This window comes from Leishmania donovani, chromosome 21 (assembly GCF_000227135.1).
Source record: "Leishmania donovani BPK282A1 complete genome, chromosome 21".
Taxonomy (NCBI): Eukaryota; Euglenozoa; class Kinetoplastea; order Trypanosomatida; family Trypanosomatidae; genus Leishmania; species Leishmania donovani.
The window spans coordinates 602,329-624,781 of record NC_018248.1 but is presented as its reverse complement, the minus strand read 5'-3'; the positions used below and the strand labels follow the sequence as shown (position 1 = coordinate 624,781).

Sequence of the window (22,453 nt, the reverse complement as noted above, 5' to 3'; positions counted from 1 at the left end):
ACTCTTTCACCTGTCCGTCGAGGCGCGGTTTCTGGCGTTTCTCTTTCTGCCGCAGCTGCGCGACGTGTCGTACGACGTGGTGGCCGTGTCAAGCGCCGCCGACATGTTCGTCCAGGCTTACGCGCGGCGCGTGCACAACTTCTACGCGATCCTTCGCCAGCACCTCCACGCGAAGAAGATCAAGTACACGTGCCTGACAGCTGGCAAACCAGCAAGCGAGTTAATCTTGATGGAGCTGGCCCACCTCCGCGACAAGGCCATCTCGCAGGCTGGTCTCGTGCGACTGCGAACGGACCTCCTGGTTATGCAGACCACGCTGCAGCTGGTGCTCCCGACCGACAGCGACGTGCGGCTGGCGGTGTCGCGCTTTTTCCTCCGGCCGGTGCTGTTTCTGCGGTACATCTTCAACAAGGACGTGGTCAATGAGATCGTGTCCAGCTTGGACTACCTTAACTTCTCCACGAAAGAGGTGGAGGTGCTGATCCGGCTTGTCTTCCGGCAAGTCTCCGGCGCCAACGACGACACACTGGCGGTCCAGCAGATCCAGTTCTTCTACCAGAAGCTCAAGTCGATTCGAAATTTGTGTTATGCAGGCAACAAAACTGGCGGCGGCAGCAGCGTTGTCAGCGAACCTTTACTACTACCTGATGGTGGTGGCTCATCGGTCGGCGCCATCGGTGGCGGCGGGCTGCCGCCATTCGTGCCGCTCTCCACAAACGCGGCTGCCGTGGCCGCCGCCGCGCTGGACGGCGGGGACGATTACCACAGCGGCGCCTTCAGCTACGACGACGGCGGCTCCGACGCGTCGGACTCGCAGCCGCCACCGCTACCGCTCTCGTCCGCCACCCGAAGTCGTCAGTCCGCCGCTGGCTGCCTCGCCGCGTCGCCGAGCATTTTGGCCCCTCCAAAATCGGTGCCAGTGTCAACGTCTGCCTCTGCCGCCGCGGCCCCAGTCAGCACTCGGCCCGCGGCCTCCAGCGAAGAGGACGAGGAAGATGAAGAGTCCGAAGAGGACGAAGAAACGCCAGAGGCGTCGACGACGCTGCAACCCGATCGTCAGCGGCCGCAGCGCCCCATCCCTCGAGGTACTGATGGGGCTTGCTCATCCATGTCTGCTGCTGCTCCTGCTGGTGCAGAGGCGACAGCGCTCGGCAGTCGTCTCACACGCCGTGTAGACCCCACCTCGCTCCCAGATACGCCATGCCTGCATTCGAGCAGCGCCGCTGCGGCGAAGCCAGCGCTGGCGCGACCCGTCGTCCCACCCCTTGCCACGACCCCTTTTAAAGGGGCCCCTTCAAAAGCACCCGCACCAGCCGCCAAGACCGGCGCTGTAAAGGTGGAGGCGTCCAGCGAGGAGAACGAGGACGACGAGGAGTACGAGTACGAGGAAGAGGAGACCTCCGAGTACGAAGAGGAGGAGGACGAGGAGGACGAGGAGGAGGAAGACGAGGCAGCGCCAGCCCCAGCTCCTACGGACAGGAGGCCGCCGCATCCTGGGCTTCACCCTGCCGGATCTCCGACCAACGGAGCTGCCGCTGCGATTAGGCGACCATCTGCGTCGTCCGCCTTCGCTCCCAAATGAGAAGACAAGGGGGAGGGGCAGATGCGCTACCCGTGGCCGATCTGCGCTCTCACGAAATTCCTTTTGCCTTTTGGCTTTGAGTGCATCGCGTGCTGGTGGTGCACTTGGCGCAACATGCACTATAGAGCGGATGTCCGGGCTGCTGCAAGCCCTCCCACAGCCTGTCTCCGTCTGTCTTTGTGTGCGGTTGCACTGCAGCCCCTCATCGCCTATGATCCCCCCTCTCTCCCCGCATGTATGTATACGTGTGCTGCGTGCCGTTGCCTCGTGAGATGCTGTCGGCGCGGAGGGGGTGGGCTCTGATACGCGATGATGATCCGGTTGCTGCCTCATCCCCTCCCCATTTTTGCTTTCCTTTGCTGCTGCTCACCTCATCGTTTCGTTGTGTTCTTTGCCCCACCCCCTCCCCCACTCCCGACTCTCTGCGTGTGTGAGGACGGCAGTCCGGCAGCCCCTACCTAACCTTTCCCAATGCTGAGCCACTCCTGGTGGTGGTGGCAGGGCCCGGCGCCCGCAACGCAGGGAAGTTAGAGCGACCGGCGACAGCGCACACGCCTGTGCCGTCCATGTGATAGGCAGAGTGCCACGGCTACTCAAAGGTATCCCACCCCCGGCCCTCACGCTGCTTCCTGGTGTGGGGCGCCTGAGTGCCACACGGAGAGGGACGCACCAGGGGTGGCGACAGGCATGACAGAAGCGGCTGTGAGGCGACCTGCGCAGCGAGGGGGGTGAGTGTGCAGAGAGTGAGGCGGAGACTGTGCTGAGATGATCGAGTCGGCGCATTCCTGCTCCGTGCGTGTGTGTGTGTGTGTGCAGCTGCCATCGCGCCACGCGGGTTGGGGCGTGTGTGACTTTGGGGTTGGGGGATGGAAGGGCGCTGGAGCTCGTGTTTTGTGCGACCGAGAATGAACTCCCGTCCGAAACAAGGAATATATACCTTTGCAGGGAAGCACACCTCTTTTCCCTCTCTCATGAGAAGGGTGTGACGTGCAGGGATGTGCCGCGGGTTCGGTGAATCGCGAACATGCCGCGTGCCGCTTGCACGCACACGGACCCATCACGGCTCCCTGCTGCCGTGCAGGTTGCTACACGTATTTTTGTGTGCGTGGTCTCACTTCGTGACAAGTAGTTCCTCTATGCCCCTTCACTCGTCCATGCACGCACCGATGAACTCCCCACATTCCACCGCGCACAGGCTTCTCCCGCGCCACCCTCTCTCCCTCCGTACTCCCTCCCGCCTTCTCCCCTCCCGGACTTTTTCTTTTGCGTTCCAGCGGTCGATGTTCGTGCCACACCTGTCGCGTCTCTCACGCCCCTCAGCGGTGCCCGACACCCACCGCGGAGGGTGGGCGAGGCCAACATGTGCGCTGCCTCCCTTGCAAAGGCGTCGATGCTTTTTGCCTCTGCGACCAAGAAACAAAAAAAGTAAAAGAGCGGAAAGCGAAGCAAGCCCTCGTGCGCCACGCTTCCGTGGGCAACACACATGCACTTGCATGTGTGCGGGCGTGTGTTCGTGTGTGCCAACCTCACGCGCCCCCCTTGGCCTACGCTTTTCTCTTCTTCTCAATCGAAGCTAATTACTCATGCCGGCGGGCTTCGTCTCTGTACCGATGCCGGTCAGCAATCTCTCTGGCGTCTACACAAGCAAAGAAGATCAGCGGCTAATCGACCAGCTTGTCTACCCCCGATGCTTCATGCAGTTCCTGAGCGGCGCGCTGCTCGGCAGTGCAAGCCTGCCAACGCCACGGTGTGCGCGTCGCTGCAGCAGGGCGTCGATTCCACGCACGTACTCGCATTGTAGCACACAGGCAAGCATGCTTACTCTACTGCTTGTCTATCGGAATTTCATGTTGTCTGTCTGCCTGTTCGTGAGATGTTGCCACTATGTGTGTGTGTGTGTGTGTGCGTGTGCATGCTGGCGCGCTTGTGCGCGTATCGGACGCGCTGGGTAGGGTGTGACGTGCCTGAGGCGTAGACGTCGGTGAGGTGGCGACAGGAGAAAGATCAAAGGAATGAAAAGAAAAACGAGAAGCGAGTGCTGCAGGGAGAAGCGCGAAGCAGACGGACGAAACGCATCCCTGTGTTTTTGCGTGTCTTTGCCGCCTCGGCATTGTGCGCATGATGCACCCCAAACATCTTGTGTGCACCCTCCCCCCCCCCACCCCCTACAGTGCGCCAGATGCGTGCGTTGTGGTGCCATCCGCTGAGCGGTCAAGAGCTATTGGCTAGGCGCTGATGAAAGAGTCGTGCACCAAGGAAAGCCGCGCCGCATCAGTCGCAGGGACCGCGGCCCGTCTCTGACGCATTCGTTATTTCTCAGCTGCGGGTGTACCTCTGCGCCTTCGATCACCAAAGTGCTTTATTACCGGCGTTGCACGAGATGTGGCGTCATTACTGTCTCGCGTGTTTGCGGGGCATTCAGCTCTGCAGCAGCGCCTTCTCTGTCTTCGACCTTTTCTTGTGTTTCTCCTCCTTCCACATATGTGCCGCGCCCCAATCTCCCATCTTAGGTCTGCCGCTCTCCCCGGTCTCTCGCTGCGGCTGCTGCAAGCAACACCTTTTTGTGCTCTCGTGCGCCTCTGTGTCTGCGTGCGTACTTCAAGAGTACCACGCCGCCACCTGCCACCCCTCCTCTGCCGAGGGCCGCCCTCAAAATGGCATCTGCAACACAAGCAGAAGCTGGCCTCTGCATCGACCATCGCTCGTCGGACAGATATGCACACACTTACTCATAAACTCGTGTCGCATTTGGCGAGAAACAGGGCAGGGGAGCTCACAAGGGCTTCTGTGACTGCGGCGTCTGGTGACTGCGTCTGTGCGTCTTGCAGTGGCTTACCCTTGCGATGAACAGGACTACGTCTTCCTCGTTCTTCACCACCGCCACCAGTGACCTCCGCCACGGCGCCTCTCTTTCGTTTTTTTTTTTCATGCTCGCTGTATGTACATTCTCCTATAATTCGGCCCTGCTCTGATCCCCAGCTGCCTTCTGTCTCCGTCTCTTCCCTCCCATCGCACGCACGCACACGTGTGCGCAGGCATACGCACATACACACAGTGGCCCCCTCTTTTCGTCTGTCCGTCGCTTTCTATCCGTTATCGTGCCTGTGTGTGTGTGTGTGTGTGCTCACTGACAGGCTTCCACGCCTGCAAGTGTCGCGCCGTCCTCCCTCACTCCCGTCCTCGACGTCCCTTCCGCATTGGGCGCGAAGAGAGCGAGAGGGAAGGCGCACGCTGGATGGGCTCTTTGCGCGGCCACCGTGCTCATTGACGCCTTTTCAGCGCGGTGGCTGCTCTGCTGTGCATGCGCCTTCTCTCACACGTCGCGAGGGTGAACGAGTGGTTGAGTGGTCTGGTTGGTGTTCGTAAGCAGGGCGAGCTGGTCGAAAGGCAGGGAGACGAGCTTGGCACTCGTGTGCGGTGCCCACACACGCACGCACACCCGCTCTCGCTCTCGCACTCTCCGATTTTTCTTCGCCCCGCACCTTTCTGTGTTTTCCTTCCGTAATAGCCGCCGCTCGGCCCTTGTCGTCTGGGGCTGACTTCTCACAGCGGCTGCACCCTCGCTTCACCTATTCTCTGTGCGTGTGTGTGTGTGTGTGCGTGCGCCTTCATCGCCGCTCACCCGTCTCCACTGTCGCCGGCAACGCCGCCCTCCGTCGCCCACAGACCCATTCACTTCTCGCTCAGTAATGCTGCAGGAGTACACGGGGGGAACGTGCGTCTCCTACCGCGTCAACCCGCAGCGAGGGGGCTGTGTGGAGACTGTTGCGGTGGTAGATGCGCAGGACTTCTTCGGAGAGCATGGCGGTTTGGTCACCTCTCCGACTACGCCAAGCACGCCGACGGGGCCGACATCAGCGCGGCAAGCGCGGCGTCGCGTGGTGACCGCCCTCGAGCGCATCTTACTACCGGACGGCTACCCGAGTAGCGTCACGGAGGACCTGCTGCCGTTCGCCCTCTGGGATCTCGCTCAGGTGTTGGCGAAGAACGTGACGGCGACACTGAGCACGCGAGCGGTGCTCCTTGGCGTTGGCGTGGGCGAATCGAAGGCCGATCTCACCAGCTCCACGCTTTCCTGGATGATGCAAGACGGCACGCGGATGATCGGCAGTATCGTGTTCGCCTCCCTCATCCCTCAAGGTCTTGAGTGCCGGGCAAAGACGTGGCAGCTGGTGGCCGACTTCACCACTGACATTGCCAACCTGCTCGAGTTGTGTGCTCCATGGCTGCCAGGCTGTCAGACTATTTTCCGTGTGGTGTTGGTTGCCGCATCTGCCATCAAGGCGCTCGGCGGCGTGTGCGACAGCGGCACGCGCGCGTCTTTCACTCAGCACTTCGCGCTCCGCAACAACGCCGCAGACATCGCTGCCAAAGCCGCCACACGCAGCAGCGTCGGCAGTTTCATCGGCCTCGCCTTGGGCACAGCCGTCGCCTACAGCGTCCCTGCCACGTCGAGGAGTCTCAATTTGGCTGCCTTCGCGCTCTGCAGTGCTTTCCGCATCTTTGCCCACTACCGCGGCGTGCGTGGGGTGCAGCTGAGGCACCTGAACGCCCCTCGCCTCGAGTGGTGCCTGGAGCAGTACTCACTCTTCAAGGCAAAGGTGCTCATCGCGTCCAGGAAGGACTCAGGACCGCTGTCGGTGATGCCGATCCTCGACGTGTCCCCGCGTAGCGCCAACGCCGCGGAGCGCCTGCTCATCCTGCCGTCGCTCCGCGCCGTGCCGCCACCGAGCGGCAGTTTCTACGACAGCGTCTACCGCTTTCTCCGCCGGTACTGTTTTCCTGCCACGCTCACGCTGCGCATCCACTTCGGGGCGTCATTCTTTCGTGTGCTGCAGCATCAGAACGGTCTGACGACACGGCGCAAGCACGAACTGGTGCAGCAGGTCGAGTCGGCACTAGCGTCCCGCGGCATTGCCCTGCTCGTCGACGATGTGGACATGACTTACTACGTGATCTTACCCGAGTACTTCACTGTGGAGGGGGTGCCGGAGATCTGGGTGCCGCACAAGCGGCAGCACGAGGCTGGCCTGACGTGCATGGAGGCAAAGCAGCGACAGTCGGCAGCGGCACATGCAGCGCAGCGGAAACAGGACGGTGCGGCGTCACTATCACCTTCTGGGGCAGTAACTGCTGCTCCTGATGCGGGGCGCGGCTTGGATGAGGCGGGCAGGCGAGCCGCTCAGGTGGAGGCAGAGCTTGAGCGACTGCAAAAGGAGCGCGTCGTCTTTCCGCCGCACATTTTACCACTCGCCTACCGGCAGCTGTGGGCGTACTTTTACGCCTTCATGCACTACCGAGCCGTGCGCTTGCGCCGCGAAGGGCTGCTGACTCACTCCAAAGGCGTCCTCGAAGACTTGCATAAGAATCGGTCGCTTGAGTGCCGGCGACTTCACATCATCACCGCCTTGCGCGCCGATGGAACGCTGGAGGCGGACCACAGTGACGCCAGCGACGCATCGCACTCACCGGCTCAGTTCGAGGAACTTACGTCGCCGACGTCAATCACGTCTGATGTGCCCCTCACGAGACGGGTCGTTCCGGCCTTGGCAAGGCGTGCGGGCGGCGATGACGGTGACAACACCGCCGCCCCATCGCACGACGGGCTGCACCCGCATTTCATCGAGTTTGTGCGTGCGCTGCGAATGACTGGCTGGGAGCTTGACGAGTTGCTAGTCAGCAATGAGGGCTACACCACGGTTGTGAATTATTTGTAGCTTACTCCCTACTTCCTGGAGGAGGCAATACCTCCTCGAACGTGCGCCCACGGACTAGAGAAGCAGCCGCACAAGGCTGGGGGGGGGGTCGGAGCGAGGGGGCGGACAAGCAGCGTTGGCGATGGTCACCATACGACCCCGCGACTCCACCACCCCCTTTTCTCGCCCTGTTACGTCTCTAGCGCGCGCAGACGCATACAAATGCGTCATCCATCACGCTGGACGCGAGACTTCAAACGAGAAATTGCCTCCCTCTCCCTTTCAAGAAACATCTTCAGCTGCCAAGGGGCAATGAAGACCATTTTCCGCGTGTGTGTGCGCGCGCGGGTGCTCGGATTGGCGGACGCATCTGCCGTTGCGCGCAACAGCGTCTAAAGTCTTGTGTAGTCGTATGCTGTCCTTTATGTTTTTGTGACCGCCCCCCGTCCCCCTCACCACCACCACCGCCACCCCCTAACATCACCACTACACATGCATGCTCCACTCATTGAACAATGTGCGTCGGCCCTCGCACGCACACACACACACACGCACACAACGGCGCCTGACGCCCCGACACGCACAATAAAGTAAAAGGCCGAGCGGAGAGAACGTGCACTTCGTACCCCTCTGCTTTCTCTGTCTTCCGCACACACGCACGCACGCACGCAACCTCCTTCCTGTTTCGTTCTCTCTCACTACCCGTGTGCGCCGTCATCTCTTCTGCCGTGGAAGCGCACCGCTCTGCACCTCTCGCACTCCTCTCGCGTCCACGCCCATCTGCGCAGATGGAGCGCGGTCGCTCCTGCAGATGCTGCGGGTGCACGATGCAATTCTGCCCGTGCTGCGGCGCCGCGCTCGCTGGAAAGCGCGACGGCGCTGTCAAGGGCCACAGCAACGGTAACGACGGCGGCCTATTGTCTTGTAACTCATCGTTGCGTCCTCACTCAGCGGCTGAACGCGCCGTAGGCAGTGGTGCGTCAGTGCCGTGGAGTCATGGCACTGCCGCCTGGCGGAAGCGACTTCCGCGTCGTCCCGTCAGCGCCTATGAGGTGTACCTGGCAGCAGTCCATGGTGTCGTCGCCGACGAGGGCGGCAAGGAGGCGGCGGCCGCCTCAAGAACCCTCGCAGACCCACGGCCGGCTATGGCGGCAGCAGAAGGCGGGCAGCGCAGTGATGAGCAGGTGCGCGCTGCTGCTTTGTCCTGGCTGCGCATGACGCCTGCGGAGAAGCGTGTCTACGAGGAGGAGGCTCATTCGTGGCAGACACGACTGGGAGCACTGAGCACCGTTCCACCCTCAGCGCACAACTTGGGGGAGGACTCCTCATCGGCCGCCGCGCTGCCTGACGCGCTTCCTTCGGTGGAACGGCCGTTGTCACAGCAGCAGCATTCATCGCATCTCGTCGCACAGCGATCATCAAAGACGCCTGCCCCAGAGCGCCTGCCGCGCAGCAAGAGCAGTTTTGCACTGTTTCGCGCGCACATGAAGGGGCGGCGCAAGATGTGCATGCGGGAGCTGTGCGCCGTGTGGCGGAATATGTCCGCGGAAGAGAAGGCGCCGTATGACGCGGCGGCAGCGAGTAAGCGCACCGAGCAGTTTCTCTCACAGACGCTGTCAGCACCGGACAGCCAGTCGTAGAACAAGCACACACACGCATACACGGCAGCAACGCTCAGAAACGAAAAGGAGAACAGAGAGACCTCTAAAGAATAAGGGAGGTGAGACTGCTGGCATCAACCCCCTCTTACTGCTGCTCCTTTACAAGCACATATATATATATATATGAAAGCCCTACACGTCGGCACCCTCGTGGCCCTCCTGACGTGCCCTGCTCTTGCACACCGTAACCCATTCATCTGTATCGTAGTCTCGTAGGCGCGCAAGCAGCATATGGGCTCTTGGTGTGCCTGCGTAAGCGGTGTGCAGGCGTGCCTGTGAGCGGCATCCGCTCTCCTTTGCCTCTTGCTGACGACCCCCCCCCCACACACACACATACACACCAGAGGCGAACAGGGTCGACGCAGCCGACGACTGCGTCGACTCTCCACCTCACACCCACGCAGAATGACAAGCGTGCGCCTGTGTGCTCTTGCAGAGCCCGTCGTATGGCGAGGGAGGACTTCCCCCCTCCCGCCCCCGCCTCCTTTGCCGCTCCGTCTCTCGTTCTCGCTCACCATCTCTGATGCTACACCTCCCAACCCCTTCCCTCCATCCTCGCGTTGTCTGATCACCCGTCTTGCTCTCTCTCGCACATGGGCGTGCATACCACCACTGATCCCCACCCCCTTTCCCATTCAATACGCACCGTGGTTCACACGCCTTCCTTGTCCTCCGACGCCTCACCGTACGTGCCGCTACAGTACTGAATGTGTTAAGTCAGAAAGAGAATCATCGGCAGCAGCAACCACAGCGACGCCAGAAAGAAAAAGCGAAACCAGAAACAAATCCTTAGTGCCCAGGTGTTGTGGGTTGTGGGGGCTATCGCGTGCAACCTTGCCCCTGCGTACGTGTGTGTGTGTGTGCCCGAAGTCGAGAAGCAAAGACTTGTTCTCACTGGTCGTATGTGTGCAAGCGCACATGCACACAGACACACAGACATCGAACCAACACGTCAGCATCGGCAAGGCCAACAACATACTGCGGCACCAAGCCATTCAACGATTCGAGGTAGCCGGAAAGGAAAAGAGAAGCAAGCGCGAGAGGAGGCGCAGGGAGAAGAGGCCGCCGCAAACGAAGCGAAGCTGCGTCTACCCTCCAACCCACGCGCCCCTCGCGTGGGGAAGAACGAGGCAAAAATACAAAAAATAGAGGAGGAGAGTTAGCGACACCGGCGCGGCTTGGTGAGGACGCGGGAGAAGGGCCACTGTTTCTTCTCTCGCTCACACCGGCCCGACCTCTCATCGCCGCCATACTTTGCGTGCGTGCGTGCGGGCCGACGACTCTCCCCTCTCTCCCGCTCGTTCTCTCTTTCTCCGCTATTTTGCTTCGGCGTCACTTTCCGCACCGGTTGTCTCTCTTTGATCGCGCTGTCACCTCTCTATCACTGCTTTCTACTGCGCGTCCGCGTGCGCGTGGACACTGTCCTCTCTCGCAGGTCTCTTGTCGTTGGTTTTTGCTTGTTGTAACTCTCGCCTCTTGTGTTTGCTACCTCACTGTGTGCGTGCTGCTCCGCTTATCTGTCAGGCTCTCTGTTTTCTTCTTGGCTCTTCTGCTTTCCTAGCCACTTGTGTTCTTCTTTGTCGAGCGTGCGTGTGTGTTTTGTTGTCGTCATCTTCTTGCTTGCCTCGGCTGTTGTACGTCCCTCTCCGCGTGTGCGTGCGTGTGCCTCTCTGCTCTTTCCGTGTCCGTCCGCCCCTGCATTTCTGTTTTTTTTTGCTGTTGTTTTATCTTTTTCTCGCTTGCTGTTCTCCGCTCTCACGCACGCACACATACGCACCTCTATATCTATATAAATATATGTATATATATATCTACGTATATATATATATATCTTTATACACATATATAGATATATCTATATCTCCCCCTGCGGCACGCTGGCTGTTGCAACCCAAATCCATTCTCGTGCGTCGGTAAGGAGAGGTGGTGTGCGTGTGTGTTCTCGTTCTCTCTTGGTTTTCGTGCTTCGTTCGGCTCCCTTGTTGCCTCTCCTTCTGTTGCTGTGGAGCAGGCTACTCCACGACTGCGCGCGCGCGCTCTCTTGCCCTCATCTCCGTTCTTGATCTGCTTGCTGAACCCTGACTTCTTCACACGTGGGTCTCGTTGCCTCGGATTCGTGTCTGTTTCTCTGTGTGTGTGTGTGTGTCTCTGCTTGCGTGTATGCGTTTTTGATTTCTTTGCGCTGGCACATTTCCGCTTCTCTTTTTTTCATGGTCGTCATCCTCATCCCACACCTTTAACACCCCCACTGCGCGTCTTCCGTTCATGTTTAGAGTGTGTTGTTAAATTGGTTTCATTTGTCGCGGGTGTCTCTCACGCCGTGCGCCCGTCTCTGTGTGCCCGTCCGTTTCTCTGCACGCGCATGCGTGCCTCTTGTTCGTGTTGCGTTTCGTGCTATCATCTTTTCTTTGGTTTTCGCTTCCAAGAAGCCTCTGCATTCTCTCTCGCCCCCCCCCTCCCCAACCCACCCCTTCCCTTGTCTCATCGGTGTGTTAGGTATTCGTCTCTTCAGCGTCTCCGCTACACCCGCACACACACACACACACACATCGCATCTCTCCCCTCTGTCTTCCCTTCGTCCGGCTTGTACCGAGTGTCGTTGCTTTCTTGCCCCCCCCGTCCACCTCCACCTGCCTGACTACTCTCTGCCTCTTCCTGTTCAGATTTCGATTCTCCTAACGTGTACCATTATCCCTCCCTCTCTCTCTTCGAAGACGGCGACGCTAAGGCAGAACATCTACGTGCCCCCTCGAACCTGTCTCTGACGACGGTCCCTGCCAAGCGTCTGCGGCCACCCACTTCTTAACTTTTCCTTTTTTCCCCTTTGCTTGGCGGTGTGTCCGTCGCTGTCCTGGCGCGTGCTTCGTGGGTCTGTCGGTGCTGCCCGCCCGCCCGCCCCCGCTCTCTCTCTCGTACTTCCTTTTCTCTGCCATCTCCATCTGCGGCGTCTTTGCGGTGCCGAGTTGTTCGTCGACCCCCCTTTTCGGGCGCCTCCACACGCGCAGAGACTCACTGAAAACGCAGAGCGGGAGCGGCCACACACGTACACACACGTAGGCGCGCGCACACACACGCAACGCGTACAAACTTGGAGAAGCGCGCGCACCTCTCGGTGCGAGTTGCACGCTTGCGTTCTCTCTCGGACACCCGTGCAAACGGAAGGAGTCATCCGTGAGGAGGCCCCCAGCGCTTCGCCGCTCGCGTGACCGTCAAGCCTGCCGTCGCCTCGGCCGTCACCCCCTGCTGATGAAGGTCTCCGCCACAACTTCGGCAGCGGCGGCGGCCCGCCGAGGAGATGACTGCGGACATCATCACCGCCATCACCGCCATGATGGCGCTGTTCCTCGCCGCACCGACGTGGCGCAGCACACGTGCTTCTACTTTACTGTGTTCTTTAGCAACAACCCGCCCATCTTTCACTCGAACCGCATTCCACCGGAGAGGCTCGGCATGAGGGCAGTGGTGTCCTCCACCACAGCGCGGGAGGAGGTGAGGCAGATGGCGAGCAGAACGTCGTCCGTCTCTCTGTCCGCGGCGGCGGATGGGTCGGCAAGCAGCGCGTCGCCGTCTTCTCCCTCCTCGCCGTGCACCGGTTGCCAGCAGCGGTACTGGAAGACCGTGTTTGGGGAGCCCGAAGCGGACCGCGCCGCACGCCCTGGCATGGGACACCCCTACGCAAATGGCTTCTACACCGCTTGGGCAGAGGCAGAGGAGGATCGAGACGGCGCCACGGCTCTTGTTGGGGACTACCGCAGCGCCACCGCAACGGTGGAGGAGGTGCCACAGCAAACCCTACAGAATGTGGCGTTCCCTACGGCGTTCGGCAGCTGTGGGGGGGCATGTATGTTGCCAGTCCGAACTTGTGGCCGTCGCACACGAAGTGCGTCCGCGGTGCCGTCGCCGAAGATGGCTCTGCCGGCAGAGGCAGCCTCGCCGCAGGCGTCACCACCAAAGCCGCAACCTGCGCCGCCGCAGTTTCCGAGCGCAGCGGACACTGAAATTGTGAGGGCAGCCGATGCTGAAAAGTCGGCGCAGGAGGCAAGCAGCGGGTGTGCACAGAAGCGTGTGGCCGAGACGCTCGCCATATCCTCAGCGGCGACGGGCAAGGCCCTTGGCCCATTCTCCCCGACGACGTACACCCTTCCCATCCGCTGCACCGCCACGCTCGCGAAGGACGCATCGCCAACAGAAACGGTGGCTGGGGCACCGACTATACCAGATCACTGCAAGCCCACGCTCCCCGCGGCCAAGTGGGAAGACGAGGACAAGGCAGCGGTGCACAGTGCCCACAATGAAGGTGCCGCGGCCAGCACTATCGCTACTGAGTCGCGGAAGCAGCTCGGTCAAGGGCGCACACGACTTGCGCGACTGCACATGGGCACTGATGCAGTGACCAACATCGCTGAGGGTGAGGCGCCGCCGACCCCGCAACAACGGCCGACGCCTACTGCAGCTCCGGCTGCTGCGCTCAACGCCTCGTCCATCACACCAGCACCCGCAGCACTTGGAACTAGCACCGCCATCAACGGCGCTGCTTTGCGCCCCGTTGCCTACACGTCAGCCAGTCCGCGCACCAGCATCAACGACACCGGCTCCGCGGCTCTGGCAGCTAGCGCGTCGATTCGGGAGGGGCCGCCGTGGAACATGAGAGTGGAGGAAGTGCGTTCCGCCAAGGGTGAGCTTCGCTACTACCGCATCATCCTCACAGCCTCCTTCGCCGCGCTTGTGACGACGCACATTGGCTTGATGCACTCCATGCAGACACGCAACGCGGCCGCGGCGCTGGTGGTTCTATGCCCTCCATGCGGTCTGCACTTCCGCTTCCTCCTGCATCACGCGGACGTCCTTCGTAGTGTGCTGAACCGCACCACCGAGTTTGCGATTCGCACTGTGCAACGCTTTTTCTGTCTCCTCTACTCGCCCACGCAGAAGCCGAAAGGCTCGCAGCAGCAGGTGCTGAAGGGCATTGCCGCGCTACTCGAGGCACATCCAGAGGGGCTTGAGACGTACCGCGCCGTGAAGACGGAGCTGACGAACGCGCTGTGCCTTCGCTTTCCTCTCCCGATGCTGGCGCCTGCGACGTCGGCTTGGGCGGTGCCAGTGCTGATGCGGTCGTCCCTCTTCACCGTCCGAACGCGGTCGTTTATAAAGCGGGCGTCGGCAAAGTCGCTTGGCGGGCCGGGTGACGCGTCGTCGAGGTTTGCGAGTGGGCCGAGCGCAGACGACGCATCTGCCTCGGTACGGAAACGGTCCGGTGCCGGTGCGCCGCCTTTCGGGTCTGCTTGCTCCCCACCTTTGCTCTTGGATGAAATCCTGCACGAGGCCGCTTCCTTCGTACGCGAGTACAGCGAGGGCTTCGCGAGCGCCTTTATCTGCGGACTGCTGTCCTTGACGGAGGGTGCAGTCGGCAGTGCAGGTCTGCGTTCCCGGCGCAGGGTGAGCAACAACGCCAGCATCACCGCCGGTGCGACGGCGGCGACGCCCGCCGTGAACGGCCTAACCAGTCCCGACGTGAGCGGCGTGCCTCCGTTGCCGAGCTGCGCGCAGAACGGCTCGTCGCCGATCGCAGCGCATGAGACGTCACCTTATTTTGCGGGTGGCGGCGGCGTAGCCGCTGCTGGGCCGAGAGGTGCGCCAGCATGGTTGTCTCCGTACGCGGCCTACTGGAGCTCGATCACGGACAAGTGCGGCCCACTGCACAGCGGTGAAGACAGCCTCATCGACTTTGGCAAACCCGCCCCAATCACATTAGAAGGCTACGACCGCGCAAGTAGCAGCAGCTGCAGCGTAGAGCACTTGGACGCCGACGCGGCGCTGACGGCGCACGTATCGGCTAGCAAGATCACTGCAAAGACACCGGTCGTCAGTCCTCTGAGGATCGATGCGGCACACGCCGCATCGATGCCGTCTTACAGCCCGGAACACCATTTTCTCTGTGAAGAGAACGGTACGGAGGCGGCGGCAGACCCCGCGGTGCACCTTCCTTCTGCAGGGGATGGCACCACCGCTGTGCCACTGACCTCCAAGGCATCGCCACCGATAGTGGTCTCCGAGGAGACCTTCTTCACCCCCGGCGTCCACGCGGTGATGGCTCTCGGTAGTGTCGCGAGTAGCGACACCGTCGCGGCGCGTTCGCGCAGCGAGGAAAACAGCCCACATTCATCGGCGGCACCTCGCACCGCAGCGGCCCCAGCTGGGGCACCGTCAGCTGCTGCAGCTGCACCGCGTCTTCCGCCGAAAACGGCAGGCAGAAGCACCACACCATCGACCGCGAAGGAGGACGAGTACTTGCTTTACGGCGGCCGGCTAGGTCGCGTTGTTATCTTCACCCGGGACGCTGTCCTGGCTCGCCAGCTGCTCGTTATCGCGGCGTTCCTGTGGAGCGGTTACGACTGCGGTGCTGCGACAGGGAGAGGCTTAGCGGCGCGATCTGGTGCACCAGGCAGAGCCGGCGCCAGTGGGCAGCAACGTGTAGCCCGCAGCGCCGCCGAAGACGTCGCGCTCCGTAACCAGGAGGCACAGCACATGTATGAGACGGCGGTGGCCGCTGCCGTGTCCTCGGCCGAATACGCCAATGTGCCGGTGCAGTGGGTTGCGGAAGAGTTCAGCGAGGACTGCCTCAGCACCCTATGCTCCCGCTTCAGCCCAGAGAACGCGCTTCTAGTGGTGGTGCCGCGCCAGCTGCAGTGCCGCCGTGTGTATCTGCGCAAGTACGTGACGGGCACCACCGTGCTGGTAGAGGAACACAGCGGAAAAGGCGCGAGGATCTGCACCACACCATTCCCCTTCCGCTGCTCCATCTCGAAGCAGGTGGTCGTGCAGCCGGACCCGACCGTGACGACTTTGTTGCGAGAGGCTTGCAGTCTGCATCAGAACAGCCACGGCACCGTGAGCTTCGCCGACGTGTTCCAGCGAATGGTTGGGTGGCTCCACTGGCAGTCGGCGGCGGCGGTGCTGTCGCGAACGGCGGCCGCCGTGCGAGCTGCATCCGCTGCCACGATGGCGAATGGCTCGTCGCTCACGCGACTCGTCAGCTCCGATGCGGTGTGGCCGTCCTCTGACGTCTCCATCCGCTCCGCCTCTGCTTCTTCCGGAGCGCGGGAGAACAACAAGAGCAGCCACATGACGACGCCGGTGGCCACGTCGCCGGAGATGCGGCTCACACGCAGCACGAACAAGTCGGCCTCCTCGCCAGTGTACCACTGCGATTCCTCGTGGGAGCCCGAGTCCGTGGAGGAGAACCTGCTACCTGGCAGCATGGGCGGCGCAGGCGCGTGGTCGCACAGCGCAGGGGCAAGCGCGCATGTCACCGGCGGCGCCACTGCAACCGCGAAAACTGCAGCCTTACGCGCCGGGGCGATGCCCGCGACGTCGAAACTGCTTGTCTCCCATGGGCTTCTTCAGCCGCCATCTGCCTTCACCTCCGCCTCGCACGTGGTCGCGAGCCCCGTGAAGACGGCCTCATTCAAACTCTTTCAATGGCTCCGGTCAAGTCCGACTTCGCCTTGGGCTGCGACCACGCGCAGCCACCCCATCCTGTCGCCGGCCACGCTTGGCCAAATGCAAGGCGCCGATGGCGTTGTAGGAGGGCAGCGGTCACGCCTTCTTGCCGGCGATGACGACGAGGAGGACGTCCTCACTTAGGGCAGCTGCTCGCTGCGTCTGAAGGGCCGCAGGGCAGTGCCAGGGGGAGGAGGAGGAGGAGGAGGAGGAGGGATAGAGGGCAGTCATGCGTACGCTGTCCACGCGCACCAGAGGCGGTGGAAATACTGTTGGGGGAAGTTCGCTCGTAACCCCCTCTCCCTCCCCCCACTCGCCCCTTCTGAGTCCACGCCGAAAGACAAAGGTCCCAAGCGAGGGCAGCCGCGGCTCTGTGCTCCCCTGCGCGGTGCCCTCCTCGCTGTCGTCTAAGCTTGTCTGTATGCCGGTACACGGTACACGTGCTTCCAAAGGAAGCTAGCAGCAATGTGAGGCCCAGGCGCTGAAGTGCACATATCTGTGGTCGCGTCCCTACACCTGCCTGCCTTTCCCGCGGAGACCGCGTGCTCTTTTCTCGCACCAGCGCGCGCCCGTCTCTCGGCGCGCCTGATGCAGCGGTCGCCGGAGTCTAATGGGCGCGTGTGCGGCTTTGCTTGCTGTGCCGCGCTGCCCACTCCCTCGCGGCCTTTTCGCCTCTCCCATCTTGCTTGACTCCTTACCCTTCTCTCGACGTCCCTCATTGTCCACCACCACCCCCCCCCTTCTCGTTCTCTCTCTCTCTTGCATTGCTCTCGTGTTGGCGGCTTGATCACTGGTGCGCGCATGCGCCTATACATCTCCCCATTCCGCACCGCCGCAACGACGAAAAATAGGAGTGCTAGACGCTACAGGGGCCAATGCTGTCCGCGAAGCGTGGCGCACTGCTGCTGCAGGCGTTCCACAGGCCTGGCGAGGTGATCTCGTACAAGGCAGGTGACTATCACCTCGTGCCCAAGAAGTTCACCGTAGGCAAGCGCATTGCCGTGCGGTCGTACCTCGACCGCAACCGCACGGAGCTGTCGGACCGCACGTTCATGCCGCAGAAAAACTGGTTCCGCCCTTACGACTTGCAGGAAGATCGTTTTGATCGCGATCACGAGCGGCTGAGCTACCGTTTTTACAACCTCGAGACGAAGGTGATTTGGAAAGCCTTCGACACACCCGAGTTGATTGGCGTGTTGCTGCATGATGAGACGGTGAAGGGCAACACCGGCATGTACGCGCCTGATATGCTTGACGCGGCTCTGCACTACACACGCGAGTCCCGCTACTGGCGCTGCATTGGTATCACGAAGCCGTTTTATGACCGTAGCACGCTGCGGGCGCACTGCTGGGAGGACAATGGGCTACAGGTAGGGACGCTCGTCATGTCGCAGGCGATGCGGCACGCACTGATGGACCTGGAGCGTGCCGTGCGCCGCAAGGAACTGGGCTTGGAGCCGAATTACCTGTGGGACCGTTGGGGCCCGATCGGCTTTATCGACGGTGCCCGCGCCGACTACCTGCCCAGATTCGAGCACAACCCTTACGTCGACCCCGACGGCGTCGACGTGACGGAGCTCGACGTGTTGCCGTTCAACACGCACGAGCAGATCAGGGAGCGGTACAGAGACTTCATCGAGCCTGACACAGCGCCGTTCGAGGAGGTCTTCCGCAGCCCGAGCCACGGGTCCCTCACGACGCTGGCTGACATCCCAAAAGCAAGTGTGGTGGCTCTGTACAAAGACCTGAAGCTGAAGGCCGGAACGCCGGTCGCCAGCGATGCCGTGGAGCTGGCCCCCGCCGACGTTCGAACACTCTTCTACCTTAGCGCCAATCCGGAGTGGAGAGCCATGGCCGGCGGCAAGGCTTCCTGGGAAGAGGTCGTCGACGCCATGCAGCCGGTGCAGGCGCAGTTGGATGAGAAGATAGATGCTGCCAGACTACTTCAGAACACGCGCCACAGCGCGGAGCGAGTGCGTGCGTTCTTCGAGGAGAAATGTGGCTTCCGCGACTTCATGTACACTCCAGACAAAATCATCACGGCGGCAGTGCTGTGCTACTTGACGGAGCTGCGCCGCATCTGCACCGAAACGGCGTGGGGCACAGACCTGGCCAAGTGCCTGACGGATGTGGAGCGAGTGCAGGTGATGGGCCGCGATGCCTTCATCGTGTACCGGCACATTGAGGACGCTATCCTCGACAAGAAGCGGCGCTTGTGGGCCGGCCGGTTTGCCGGCGAGTCCCATGAGGAATCGACGCTGGACTACCTGCTCGAGAACTTTGGCCGCCGTGCGGATCGCCCGCGAAACGTCGGCACCACCGGCGTAGAGTTCGACCGAGAGCAGGAGCCGATTGGACGCCAGGTGCAGCGGCGTGTACTGGACTCCGACAAGGCGAACAAGTTGGCCGAGGTTCGCCGCAGTCGGGGCAAGATGTGGTCGAAGAAGCGCAGCGTGTTCGACGCGCTACATGAGAAGCAGCTCCAGAACTTCAACTACGGTGTGCACTGAGGCCTTCGCTCGCACACGTTTGCCTTGTGTCTGTGTGTGCGCGTGCATTTTTGTTGGGGAGAGATGTCTTGGCGATTGGTTGGCTCTTTACATGGCAACAGCGAGACCGTCTCTGGCGTTGCCCCCCCCCCCCAAGACACAGAGTGAGCATGGAAAGGAACGAGGGGGACGTGGGACGGTGGCCACCTTGCTACGTGACGTAAGACTAAAGAATACGAAGGCAACGTTCTGCCGACGCCACGGAGGTCGTCGGTCGCAGACGTGGTGAGTGGGAGGATGCACACATCCATGAAGGGGGGAGGAGGGAACGGGGGCCGTCTGTAAGGGTTTGTCTCGCTCGAAGGGAGAGGCAGCGAGAGCGAGAGACGATGCCGTTGGCGTGCCCTGTTTCTTCTCCCTCTACCTGTCTGCCCGCACATGCCTGTTGCTCCCCCTCACACGGGTCGCCATCCCCTCTTCCTTGCTTTGATTCATCTCGTCTTTCCCTCTCGTCCGCCCCTCCGTGACCCCTCTTCCCACTCTGCTGGATCTCTCGTGCTTGCTCTCTTGAAGTGCCAGTCTTGCTCCTGTTTTTGCGCGCATCGCAACCGTTATCACCATCACCACCACCACTACTTGATTGCGGCACGCAAAATACGCCCACGCGCAGAAAGGGAGGGAACGCACTACACCTTCACCTAGTCGTGTGCATGAATGAGATGGACCGTGTACCTGTGAGCAGCCGCGGTCTATGCGCCTCGCAGGACCCACAAAGACGGCCGCTGCGCCCGGAGAAGGAGGGAGCAACGCCCATCGCGCTGGCTTTCGTGCCGTCAACGACATCGGGCGGACGCGGCGACGCTCACATCTGTACCTGCACTCTCTCCTCACCGAACCGTGACGGCACCTGTAGCTCAAACATCCTGTCGCACACGCTAACACACCCTACCCGCACCACGGTTCCGTGGGGCCGTGGGCGACAGCCGAACCACCTCCACGCACCGCCGCGCCTGGCACCGCTGACGGAGTCCCCGATCGTCGTGCGAGGGTTTGGACCCCCGCCCATCGCCCCAGCTCCCCTCGCGCTCGCTGAGTCATCTGAGCACGCTCTTCGTGCGCGCCGGCTCACGTTCACCGCCAGTACTCCTGGTGGGACGTCCCTGTGCTCGGCGCGCTCCGCACTTCCCCTTCTGCCCTTTTCCACTGTCTTGACGGCAGCTCAGCGGGTTGCGCCGGTGCCTGTTTGGCGGCGCAGCAAGCCGCTCACCCGGCTGCCCGCCACTACGCTGGGACCGACACTAAGCAGCAACAGTGAAAACCCCGACAACGTCGTCGTCGCTCTCTCCGCTGCCGGCATGCCGAAAGGGGAGACGGAAGAGTGGAGGAACGCAGAGGCGTCCAGCGCCGCGGAGCCTACACCGAACGCCGGATCAGCCGTGCGCCATGTCGACTACCAAGTCGCCGCTACGCAGACAGAGCGCGCTGGCAGCTCCCTCGCTGTGAAGGTCGCTACAGAAAGCAGCCGGATGGCCTTGCCGGATGTTCCAGCTCCTCTGGTGGAACCTCCACAAGGGGCGTCTGCGCCATCGAAAACGGAGACGGATCAGCCGGTGAACGCGCCCATGGGCGATATGGAGCCGCGCAAGAGTCGCCAGGAGGATGCTTTGGATGCCCACACGTCTTCATCATCGGCGCTGTCTTCCCCGGGGCATCCCAGCGACCACAATGTTCATAGTAGCGTAGACGGCGTGCTGTGGGCGCATGAGGCGCCTGAGCAGCCGGCCTACGCGCACCAGCACCAACTTCCTGCCCTCTTCTCGCAGCTAGTGCAGGATTTGTTGGTGGCGGAGCCAAGGGCTGATGTTGAGGGCGACGATGACCCGCTGGAGCGATGGATACAATCGTGGTTCGAAAATCGATGCATGACGCAAACGCTGCAGCAGTCGCGGATTAACTCTATGAAACACCTGCGTGTGCTTGAAGATACCTCTGTCGGAGCTATCGCGCACGGGGCCTACATCCAGGGCGCAAGAAGCTCCAACTACGCCGAACCACGAGAGAAGCCGGCGGTAGACAAGGATGTAGACGATGCTACGCACGCCGGGCCTGCTGCGCGTCCCGCTGCCGGTCCTTCGACCACCAGCAGTGCCTCTGCTGCTGTGACGAAGACGACGACGAAGCATGCGCCGGCACAGTTGTTCTCATCGTCGACAGCTGCTTCGCCGCCGCACCAGTACGTGCCGCTGACGGTTGAGCACATCTGCAGTGCTCTGCACAGCCGCATGACCAGTGGCGCATCTCAGCGGGCAACCTCGCCGCCCAAGCCGCCGCAGGCACAGCCTCTTCCAATATCGCCGGGCACCCTCCACTCCGCTGGAGCTAGCAGCACCCCACGCCAGCCGCCACATAGTGCTGCAGACGGCGGCGGGGGTGTTCTCGCAGCTGTAGTCGGGCTTTCACCCCCACCACAACAGCCGCAGCCGCAGCCGGCGAAGCCGCTGTCTGGCGGCCCGCATTTGCCAGCCCCGGCGTCGACGCGCTCCATGTCGTCGAAGCAGACTGTCGTCGCCGCAGCAGCTCTTGCCGGTGGCGGTGAGGGTGACAAGGGCGCCAGCGGCGCACGGCCGAAGCAGGCGACGACGGCGTGCGCCGTGTTCGCCCATTCCTCCTCATCCTCGGCACCAAAGGAAGCGGCACACCCGCATGAGTGAGCGCTACAGATGCGGAAAAGGAAGGCTGTGTAAATAGGATCAGGGGCGGTAGTCCATGTCTGCCCACCCCTCGAATCAGCTCTCTTACGCATGCACGTTACTCAGATGTGCGCACACAGGCGCACACATACGTGGCATCGCCATACAAACTTGCAGGCGGCTCGTAGCTGCACGAGTGTGGATGTCGTTGGCGAGAAGGGAGAGTGCTGCGCGTGCATCGGAGGCTCGACCGCCTGCCTCTGCGAGTATATGTGTGTACATGGGTGCGGATGCGTGCCTGGCAGCCATCATCCCGTCTGTCTCCGCCGCGTCCACCTCGCCTCCCTCCCCCCTTCCTCTGCGCCAAGCGTCGATCGGGTCTGAGAAGAGGAGAGAAGGCGAAACGGCGCGGGAGGGAGGAGAGGCGATTGATTGCTGGTTTTTCCTTCGCGCCGTGCGCTTCCGCACCGCTGACCCACACGCCTTCCAGCCTCTATGCGCGCCTGCCGCCCCCTGTATGTGCGTGTCTCTGTTTACCCGCACCTGTCGTTCTGCCGTGCGTGCCCCCCCCCTTCCCCTCCCTCCTCCTTTGCTGACTTGTTCTCTCCTCCTCTCCTCACGTCGTCGTGCGCGTGTGGGCGGGGTTGTACTTCGGTTGTTGTCGTCGCTCCTGTTGGCCTGCTCGCTGGGAGGTGCACTTCTCATGTATGCATGTATACTAAAGCAATATCTGGCGGTGCACGCGCAGACGCGCACGATCTCTCTCTCTGTCTCTTTCACATGCACACTGGCATGTCCTGGGGAGGAGCGAGACGTGGCGGGATGTTGGATCAGT

At 61.8% G+C, this 22,453-nt stretch overlaps 5 protein-coding genes across 5 annotated transcripts; all 5 read left to right on the top strand.

The window, feature by feature from the left end:
* Positions 1-5,271: 5,271 nt before the first annotated feature.
* On the top strand, positions 5,272-7,299 carry LDBPK_211770 (hypothetical protein, conserved; the record flags this gene model as incomplete). The annotated part of the gene is made up of 1 exon (XM_003860646.1): positions 5,272-7,299. The coding sequence occupies one exon, from the start codon at positions 5,272-5,274 to the stop codon at positions 7,297-7,299; it is 2,028 nt and encodes a 675-aa protein (XP_003860694.1).
* A 767-nt stretch (positions 7,300-8,066) lies between these two features.
* Positions 8,067-8,918, top strand: LDBPK_211760 (hypothetical protein, unknown function; the record flags this gene model as incomplete). Its single annotated transcript, XM_003860645.1, has 1 exon — positions 8,067-8,918. One exon carries the CDS (start codon positions 8,067-8,069, stop codon positions 8,916-8,918), a length of 852 nt encoding a protein of 283 aa, XP_003860693.1.
* Positions 8,919-12,185: 3,267 nt separating this feature from the next.
* Positions 12,186-16,583, top strand: LDBPK_211750 (hypothetical protein, conserved; the record flags this gene model as incomplete). The annotated part of the gene is made up of 1 exon (XM_003860644.1): positions 12,186-16,583. One exon carries the CDS (start codon positions 12,186-12,188, stop codon positions 16,581-16,583), a length of 4,398 nt encoding a protein of 1,465 aa, XP_003860692.1.
* A 731-nt stretch (positions 16,584-17,314) lies between these two features.
* On the top strand, positions 17,315-18,949 carry LDBPK_211740 (hypothetical protein, conserved; the record flags this gene model as incomplete). The annotated part of the gene is made up of 1 exon (XM_003860643.1): positions 17,315-18,949. The coding sequence occupies one exon, from the start codon at positions 17,315-17,317 to the stop codon at positions 18,947-18,949; it is 1,635 nt and encodes a 544-aa protein (XP_003860691.1).
* Positions 18,950-19,638: 689 nt separating this feature from the next.
* Positions 19,639-21,639, top strand: LDBPK_211730 (hypothetical protein, unknown function; the record flags this gene model as incomplete). The annotated part of the gene is made up of 1 exon (XM_003860642.1): positions 19,639-21,639. One exon carries the CDS (start codon positions 19,639-19,641, stop codon positions 21,637-21,639), a length of 2,001 nt encoding a protein of 666 aa, XP_003860690.1.
* Positions 21,640-22,453: the final 814 nt, after the last annotated feature.